At 39.7% G+C, this 10,000-nt stretch overlaps 2 protein-coding genes across 11 annotated transcripts in view; one reads left to right on the plus strand and one right to left on the minus strand.

The window, feature by feature from the left end:
* The window catches only part of LOC125035074 (serine proteinase stubble-like), a 68,415-nt gene extending 61,477 nt beyond the window's left edge, over positions 1 to 6,938 (plus strand). For all 4 annotated transcript variants that reach the window (XM_047627202.1, XM_047627201.1, XM_047627204.1 and 1 more), the window contains 3 exons: positions 2,823 to 2,965; positions 4,011 to 4,165; positions 4,284 to 6,938. In XM_047627202.1, the coding sequence (XP_047483158.1) occupies positions 2,823 to 2,965; positions 4,011 to 4,165; positions 4,284 to 4,442 (457 nt within the window). In that variant the 3' untranslated portion in view covers positions 4,443 to 6,938. The remainder of the gene's footprint in view (positions 1 to 2,822; positions 2,966 to 4,010; positions 4,166 to 4,283) is intronic.
* Positions 6,939 to 7,070: 132 nt separating this feature from the next.
* LOC125035073 (disks large 1 tumor suppressor protein-like) overlaps positions 7,071 to 10,000 on the minus strand; it is a 206,548-nt gene continuing 203,618 nt past the window's right edge. For all 7 annotated transcript variants that reach the window (XM_047627199.1, XM_047627197.1, XM_047627198.1 and 4 more), the window contains one exon: positions 7,071 to 10,000. This exon is cut by the window's right edge and continues 1,252 nt beyond it. The gene's annotated coding sequence lies outside the window, so the exon portion shown is untranslated.

The raw sequence follows: 10,000 nt of genomic DNA on the forward strand, positions 1-10,000 counted from the left end.
GTGGTCCAGTGGAGGTGATAGCGAGATCGTCTGCATACGAGATGATCTGGCACCCCACTGGGAGGTTTATGTTGAGGATGCAGGACATTAAAGTGTTGAATAGGGCTGGACTGAGAACCCCACCCTGTGGCGTTCCATTTTCGAGCGGCATGTGCTGCGATAGGTGACCCTGGAATTTGACATTGGCAGTCCTGTTCCTGAAGTAGTCACCTATCCAAGCCAAGAGCTTTCCTCTGATTCCCTTCTGGATCAGGCTTTCCTGAATGGCAAGCGGACTTGCCAGTTCAAAAGCCTTCTCCAGGTCAAGGAATACCACCACAGCTGGGCCCTTGCTGATTGTGCTTAAGAGCGTGGCTAAGCTGTGTGCTGTGCCCATGCCCCTTGTGAACCCGTGAAGGTGTTCGTGCGGGGGTCCCGTTTTCCATTGAAGCCGGTTTAGTACCATCCTCTCAGCCGTCTTGGCCAGGCAGCTGAGCAGAGAGATGGGGCGGTACTTCCCCGGCTCCTTTGGTTTTGGGACGGGAACTATGGTAGCCCTCTTCCAACTCTGGGGTAGAGTGGAAGTTTCCCAGGACTTGTTGATGAGTTGCAAGAGTGCACGCTCACCTGCTAGTCCTAGGTGGGAGATAATGGGGTACGAGATCCCATCAGAGCCCGGGGCTGTGTTGGAACTGGTTTTATAGGCTTTCCTTAGTTCCCTCAGAGAAAAGATAACGTCTAAGTTATCGGGTTCGGCTGCCCTTTCTCTGATCTGAGCGTGTCTGTCTGGCTGTAGACGCTCTTGTCTTGCCCTCAGCTCGGCTGGCAGACTGTTGCTGCTCGTTCTCGCAGAGAACTCGTGCGCCAGTCTGTTAGCCTCTGCTTGGGGGTCGTGATGGGTGCACCTCGGGGCTGAGCGGCTGGTAGCTCGCTTGACCCGTTGCCACAGCTCTGAAAGGGTGGTTTGGTGGTCGAAGGACTCACACCATTCCAGCCACTTTTCCTGCCTGACTCTGTTGGCAGTTTCCTTGGCATCCGTGACAGCTTCCCTTAGGAGGGATAGGTTGTCAGGGGTTCTTTGCCTTCGGAATAGTTTTCGGCACATGTTCACCCTGTGGTTGACCTCCCTGATCTCGTCATTGAAGTACCAGGCGTCTTTGTGACTTCTGGACCTTTGAGGGAGACATTTAAGCGGGAAATGCTCGACGCATTGGCAAACGCCCGGCAGAATTTCATCTCACCGGAGACATTGGAGGCCACAGAAACGTATCGCATGGTTCGGCTGAATGGCAAATAGGACTTGCGCCGTTCCTTGGTGCATAGAGCTCAGATACTGCTGAGAGGGGAACAGGAACAGTTCATCAGCAACCTTGCTGAGGAGGTTGAAGGCAATTTCTTGGTAAATGACCGTCCTGCCTACCAAGCCCTGAGAAAACTGAATTCTAAGCCCTCCTCACAGATGACTGCAGTCCGCTTAGTGGATGGACAGATAATCACACACACACACACACACACACACACACACACACACACACACACACACACACACACACACACACACACACACACACACACACACACACACACACACACACACACACACACACACACACACACACACACACACACACACACACACACGCACGCACGCACAGAAATCCCGAGACTTAGGGGAATTCTGACACGGATTATTGGTTTAAGAGCAAGCCTATAATACTGCTGTAAATTGTGGTAAAGCCTGTCGAATTTATTGCCTGTTAACTCAGGGATGAGGCAACGCAGTGGCCTAGCACCAAAACTGCATGGACTGGACAGTGGGCAGAGCTACTATCCAAAGTCATTGTGGAGCAACACTGGGCAATATCAAGGTCACAGACCTCGACTTTGCTGACGATGTTGCTATCCTATCTGAGTCTAGCGGTTCTTGATACATTTAGCAACGTTGAAGAGCATTTGGAGATGTCGGTACCTATGCAGAAGGACCAAACTACATGTCTTCAAGGCCTTGATACAGCCAGTGGATGGACAGATAATCTCTCTCTCTCTCTCTCTCTCTCTCTCTCTCTCTCTCTCTCTCTCTCTCTCTCTCTCTCACTCACACACACACACACACACACACACACACACACACACACACACACACACACACACACACACACACACACACACACTGTATGGTAGCGAAACCTGGACGCTAACTAGTGCCTTGGAGTCTCTCGCCTTGATGCCTTTTGTAACAAGTCTCTTCGAGGTACAGTTGACAGGACCATGTTTCCAACCGACGGTTAGATCGTGAGACTGGCATGGGACCTGTTACTTGCGTAATCCGGGACCACCAACTCAGGCTATATGGTACCTAGCTCGTTTCCCTGTAGATGTCCCAGCCCATCAGGCTGTCTCGTTGCGAGACAGTCCTGGGTGGAGGAGGCTCGTGGGACGACCGTGGCTCGTGGCTTAGGCAACTCGACGAGAGGAGTTAGAGATGCCATGAGGGACCCCAGTTGCTGGAAGAGAAGGGTGGATGCGGCTATGCTCCCCGTCGGCATTAGCCCCCCGATGATGATGATTGATATATATATATATATATATATATATATATATATATATATATATAAATATATATATACACACACACACACACAAACAGAAACACACACACACACACACACACACACACACACACACACACACACACACACACACACATATATATATATATATATATATATATATATATATATATATAGGTAGTTAACTGGGTTTTTATAATGGGGTGGCTGACCAAATGAGAGGGAGATGTGTACGGGAATCGGAATGTAGAATTTATATTTTCGTTATGACAGGTACGACATTGCGGTTCTGCGCTTGAACAGGCCTGTCATCTATCGGGACAACATTTTGCCAATCTGCTTGCCAGATCCAAGTGATGACTTCATTGGTGATATTGGCATTGTTGCAGGGTGGGGCAAGACAGATAATTCTTTCGGTAAGTAACAAGTTTGAATTCACGTAACTGCAACTCTTGCTGTAGCTAGGTTTCCATCGACAAGAGAGAGCACTGCGACCCCCAGAAAACCAAAGAAATTGACTCACGCTCACACTCGCTTGGAAGTAGCAACGAGGTATCATCGAGGTCGCTTCGGGGTATCATGAGTAGCAACGCGCTGTTTTCCGCTCCCATGCACTCTCTTGTGGTCGCTATACGTCTTGCGACTGCTAGCTTCGGCTAAAAACACTTGCAGATTTGTGCGAGTCGAGCGACTGGTTACTCGCAACGCGTTCACAATGCTGTATTTTGATTTGCTGTGCAACGCATTAGCAAGGTGGTCGCTACGTTGCTACGCGGTAGCATGTTGACTTGCGAGTGCCATTTGAGGCCAGGATCGAGAGATGCACGGGCATTGGTGTCTGGTCCACTAATAGCCGGTCTCACCTCGAGGCAGGCATCAGGCAGCTCCGGGGGCATTATCACGTAATTCTTGAAGTAGTTTGAATCATCCGTCCTCAGCTTCTAGACCAGCCCTTAGTACTGACTGTGGTCAAGTCTCAGCTGTTCAGTGAGCCAAATACGAACCCTTCACACAGTCTCCGTATCTCCATTATGTTTCGGAGGACCGCTTTTTGCAGGATAAGTGACCAGGATCTGGAGAAGAACGAGGTATATGTCATCCATGTTGACTGCTTGAATGTGCTATCCCGACTGCAACTCGCAGGCTCTCACATAGATTTGTATTACCTCTGGGCTTCGGTCGCATCACATTCGCTAAATGGGTTCGATGGAAACGCGAAACTAGCGAACCAGTGACGACTCATGCGAGTGAGCGAATTTTGAAGAAAAAAAATCGCTCCCGAACACGACTCTAATGAGGCGCTAGCTGCTCTCTTGTCAATGGAAACCCTACCTTTGATCTAATACGTCGGACAAGTTTTCTCTAGGAATATACATATCAAACATTTATGAAATATATATTCTTAAGCAATTAATGAAATGAACAGCGGTGTATGACTTCTATGCAATCGTTCTATTTCAGGGAAAACAGGTACAAATATTCTACAAAAAGTGATGGTTCCTATTATTAGTAATGATGAATGCCTTCGCTGGCATCATCACAAAGGCATTGATGTCAAGTTATATCAAGAGATGTTTTGTGCTGGGCACTCCGAAGGCAAGATGGATGCCTGTTTGGTAAGAGTCGTTTTTGCGTCTGTGTATACTATCAAATGTTTTGCCCTTTCTTGCCATTTTATGTTGTTTTCCTTTACTACTCATTCAAATGTATGAACACCTCGTTTTCTTTCCCCAGGGAGATTCAGGTGGACCGTTGGTTGTCCACCACAACGGGAGATGGGTATTATCAGGGATTACTTCAGCTGGCTTTGGTTGTGCTGTAGACCATCAGCCAGGAATTTATCACAAAGTGTCGGTCACTTCAGGCTGGCTTGCTGCAAATGTCAGACCGTAAGAGAAAATTCAGCAATTGTAAATATAAACTGATGGTGTCATTGGCAATATATATGACATGCCAAATATGTGGACAAAAAAGTTGTGATCATAGTGCATTACATTCATCGCAGTTGTCCTTAAGTATTTTTCCAATTTTGTACTGTTAGGATCAATATCTAAATCATATTTCACTCATCAAACAATGCACCATTCAATTCTCCACATTGTATATTTTACTGCAATACAAGAAAACGAATGCCTTGCACACATACACACACACCACATTTTTTTCAATATTATTATCATTTTTGCAAGCTAAATACCTTCATGCCGATCTTTATTGTGGCTGTGGCCCTTGCTGTTTATGATTTAGCCCATACGTGGCCAACTATCTACTAAATTAATTTTACCATGACTATTCGAGTTCTGCTTGATACAGACGACTGATACCTTGAGTTCTGTATGATCAGCATAATTCTCAAGAGGATTCAGGTTATATGTAATATGCGAGAGTAAAACGAATATAGTGTGATAGAGATCTGGATTTATTTAGTTCATTGAGAAAGTCTTCGAGACTGAAAGTCTGTTTAGATCTTAGCTGGCTCTAACTGAAGTGATGTAATGGCTGAGTTTATAAGAATAATTTGGACAGGATAGTTTGTATATGCTCGTACGTGTTCTTTGGAATACTTCTATGGATTTCTTTATGTTCGTCTTTGTCATGCTTCCACACATGAATTTCAGTTTTATTGTTTCTCTTTAAAGGTTTAAATCTAGTAATAATGGTTCATATTTAATTTCTCAAATCTAATATTTTAAATTCACTGCTATACATTTTCTCCAGTTCATAAATACAATCAAAATGACCACCATTTGTGGTATTTCAAACATGCATTTTCCGATTAGTTACAAATGTTTCATCGTTTATTTTGAAGCTCTGTTCACCATATCCTAAAAAAAAACCCACTAAAATACTTATAGATTGAGGCACACTACGTTCAATAATCCCACCACTGACTTCAATACTCTTGGAAGATTTTAGGCAGATTGTCACTGACTACAGACTCAGCTATTTAATTACTTTCATCACAAGCCAATTAATGTCAAAGGAAGTTCTCCGAACTTTTCACTTTTCACGTAAATATACATGCAGAAATGCTTGTGTAAATAATGCTTCCGTACATATTTTGATATTCCCCAAACTCTACCATACTGAATCCTTTGTCAGTCAATTAATAGATACTTTTTCCCCCAAAAATATTTCGGATTTCCATTCATCTCGGTTTTAAATGGATTCCCAAGTGCATAAAATGTAAGACGTGGAAGATTAACTTACTACTTCCATTAATTTTACTAAAGCAACATACCTCAGCATTTTAGCCAATCATGAAAAAATATCAATCATTCATTAAAAATTGTAGAACTGTAACCCTCACATTGAGTCAGTGTGAAAGAAAGAAAATTATGTCTTGATTAAGATGAAATAAAATGCAACCTATGGTCTGCATATTACATATTTTCTTTTTATTTTCAGCACACTGATTTGTCACTAGGTTTGAGCTGGCCATATCTTTACTTTACTTTTGTACATATTTTAATTTGTCAATATGAAATAACTGATTTTGTTTATATCAAAGCAACTAACAAATCTCCAAAGTCAGCCTGTCACCAGCTCAGCAATGGAATAGCAAACAATAGTCATCACAAAAATGATGGCTTGGAATCGTTTCGCTCTGTACTTTAACCCATTGGTATCGACTACATATGCTATCTACTGTCACTTTGTTATAACTACTCGTTTGCAGAGACAGGGCATCACAAATGTTTAGTCACCAAAAGCCCTTTACTGGGTCTATTTGCTCGTAACAGCTTACCCCATTCTTTGAATTATTATTATCATTATTTTTATGTTCATTATTATTATCATTTTTATTTTCATTATTATTGTTGTTTCATTATTACTATTATCATTATTATTGCTTCATTATTATTATTGTTATTATTATTATTATTTTGATTATCATAACGGTAATAATGATAATATTATTAAAGTTTTAAAATATTTAAGGACTGGGGAAAGCAGCTGGTCAGGTATGCTTAGTAATAATTTCCTTTGCAACTCTGCTCTTTCGAAACAAAAAACAGTCATCAGGGCATGCATCCATATGCTCTTTCGCCGGCCACAGATTAAGACTTGGACAAATTATGACTCATTATTACAGTCCATAATTTGCTCTCAAGTTTTGAATTCTTTCTCACATTTGTGTGCTTCACTTGAACTGATCTTTTGTCGTTCCACATGGTTTGTTTCCCATTAATGAGTAGATTACCTGATGCTTATTTGCTTCCTCCAGTGCTAAAGATCTACGAAGTGTACAAATTGTTGATTCTGATTTTCTGTATTATATACAAATGATCACTTTTTTTTTTTTTTTATAAAACATAAGTTTGAGATGTATATAATATTTATTTTTCTAGCATTTAGTGCAAGGAATAAAATTACCCTTGAAACTGCCTTTTCTTTTTTTGTCTCCATAACTAGCAAGCACTAAATGTGAAGCTTTACGGTATATCATTCCGTTCACAAATTTCCCTAAATAAAGTTTCATATTACTAATTTTTGAAGTTGGGGGTTAAAGAAAAGATGTTTTACTTTGAGATAATGTTGTATTTACAGTACAGGGGATGGAGGGGGGAAGAGGGAAGGTCGTCAGAGGATGCACTAGGCACTCCACTGAAGCTGCGAATGTTTAAGGTTGTTTGCTGAGGACTTGTTGTAGCCATGGCGCCAATGTGAAGATCAAGAGTGAAACATAATGGAAATGACCCCTTATTTGTGAATGCAGATAGAAGTAGAGCATACAAGTAAATAAATGGTATTAAGTTAAACACTGATTTGGGTTAATTTCAGAATTCTTAGACTCCTGCCAAGATCTCTTCATTTCAACCAAATGCATAAAACCTGCATAGTCAAAAAAAAAAAAAAAAAAAAAATCTTTTTATCTCTATTTGCTTCTTGCCTTACAAGCAGTGTGGAATGATTATGAAGGAAGAAATTCCTAGTTTTTAAAAAGTTAATGTATCGACTAACAATTAATTAAGAACAAAACTCATAACAAGAAAATTAATAGTAACTGCTTCTGATATCAATGAGTAAACATATGTACGCATAGCAACTAAAAACGTGTTTTCTATAAGGCTAACTTAATTTTCTCCTAAAACTGTTACATGTATGCACACACAAATTTTCTGATTACCATTTTGTACCAGTTATTAGTAAACTTCAGAAACAGCACCTATTTGAATGATAATCAAGGTGCTTCTCCCTTTCATGTTTTTTTTATCAGAGCTCTCAGCAACTTATTTATTCTCCTGTAATGTACTGGTCACACATATAATAAAAGTTCTTCACACTGCCCTAATTACACTGAACTAAATGAGATAAAAAAACAAAATTATAAAATCCATACTATTGCATAGCATAACATGAAATAGCTTAATTTTCAAATGTTCCTCACTTAAATTTTCATTACACTGACTATGGAGACCATACAAATTTCAATTAATAGTCTAGTTACTTTTTCATTCATTTACATTATCAACTAACAGTGAGAATCAAGCTAAAAGGGTAAATAGCATAAGTCTCTCTTAGACATCTCGACAACCCTTGTATGAAGATTTGGAATAATGCTCATAGCAATATATTAAGGAAAATACAGGATATGAGAAGGAGCTTGTGGAGAACTGTTTTAATAGAATCATGAATAATAAATTAATATACTGTACAGTGCACATATCCTGTGCTAAAAACTGAATCCACTAAATTAAAAAGCATAATAAAAATTGAAAACAAAGCTCCCACTGCAGCAAGCTAAATATTTACAGACATCAACTTTCATACAATCAATGCAGAGTTGAAGATGAGATGAGTAATTAAAATAAAATTATAAAAGTACAATGGCACCATGACTAAAACAAAGGAAAGTACTTCTTAGATCAGAGGTATTACAGATAAATAGGTCATTGACAAAATATGTTAACAATAATTTGTAAAACTCACACTTGTAACAACGACATGATAACCGTTCTTTCTCTTGTCCTAGGATTCAGTGCTTTTTCGAACCGTTTCAAATCGCAACAGCAATATCTATTCACATATCTTACACCCTAACCACCCACCATAAATATAATGCTTAGTCCTCAATACATTAAGTAGGTCATTACTCTAAAATATATGCTACATTTTTATCAGCCAGAGAATCTATATTGCATGACTCCAGCATTTAAGAAGTTTTGATTACATTACATTAACTTTATATCAAGGTATTCAAAGCCATCTCAAGTAACTTGAACTGAAGTCAGAACATTATATCTTCAGTGAATGGGGTGTGTATATATATATATATGTATTTTTTTTTTCATATACTGACATCATCAGCCTTACAAAAGTGCCTCAAATAAAAAATAATTTTCCCACTCTTAAATAAGAAAATTAATCTTCACTTAAGACTATGTAAGGCTCAAGATAACTAATATTGCTGTTTTCAATACAACAATACTACATTGGGGCCAATACACTAACTCTGAAGTAATCAGAGATCACTGGCTGTTGTCTGTATCTATTGTTCAAGTCATGACCAAGACTTTATCTTGCTTTTTATGTGTATCAACTTGTCCTAAGGTTTCTAAAGGGTCATCAGTCAACAATGTTGCCTATGGCTGAGACACAGGGAGGACATAACCTTAAAAACCTATCAACATTTCATCCATACTATGATACCATAAACAGTTGATGTAACAAAAAGTGACCAGACATTCATCTCTTCAACTGAAATCATGAACACATTATACATCATTCAGTGGGACAGTAGTTAAGTGGTTGTTCGCCAGTTTGAGGATTCTCTGTAAGGCTCATATTCTTGTAACTTTACCTGTGGAGAACATAAGTTAAAAACCCTTAAACTGGTGAAGTCCAAAGCAAGCTAACTCTGCCACTCAATTACGAACAACCAGGGAAGGATCATAGAGATAAGACTATGCCCATGTACACAAATGATACAACTGACTCATGTTCTTTTTGCTTAACTTTGATAAATTTTACTACTACATCCTTTGCACAATATTATCCATCTAAGATATCAAGAACCTAAGAATTCTATCATTCTTGGACATGGCCTAAAGCACTAGTTCTAAACAAAGTATGAGATTACAGCATCAACATCTGTGACATAATCAGCAAATTTCAACCATAAATAGCATTCTCTTAGGGCCCACTTATGATCATATTTAAGACAGATTATGAACCCTACTTAAGAATTCTGTTAGGGAGGAAATAGCTGGGTCTGTCACTTTAACGACTTTGGTTTCTCATTCGTGCCTCAGCATCAGTTTCTGAGGCTTAGCTCAAGCAATATCTGAAGGAGGAAGTCTTCTCCTGAGAGTTCATTATCAAATAAATCATATGGTTCTATGCACCATTAATCAATCGGCACTTTTAGACATATCCTCTATAATAACGATAATAATCCTTTCAGTTAAGTCCACATGGCAAGGCTGGAATACTACTTTCCATATACA

Source organism: Penaeus chinensis, chromosome 19 (assembly GCF_019202785.1).
Source record: "Penaeus chinensis breed Huanghai No. 1 chromosome 19, ASM1920278v2, whole genome shotgun sequence".
Classification (NCBI taxonomy): Eukaryota; Metazoa; Arthropoda; class Malacostraca; order Decapoda; family Penaeidae; genus Penaeus; species Penaeus chinensis.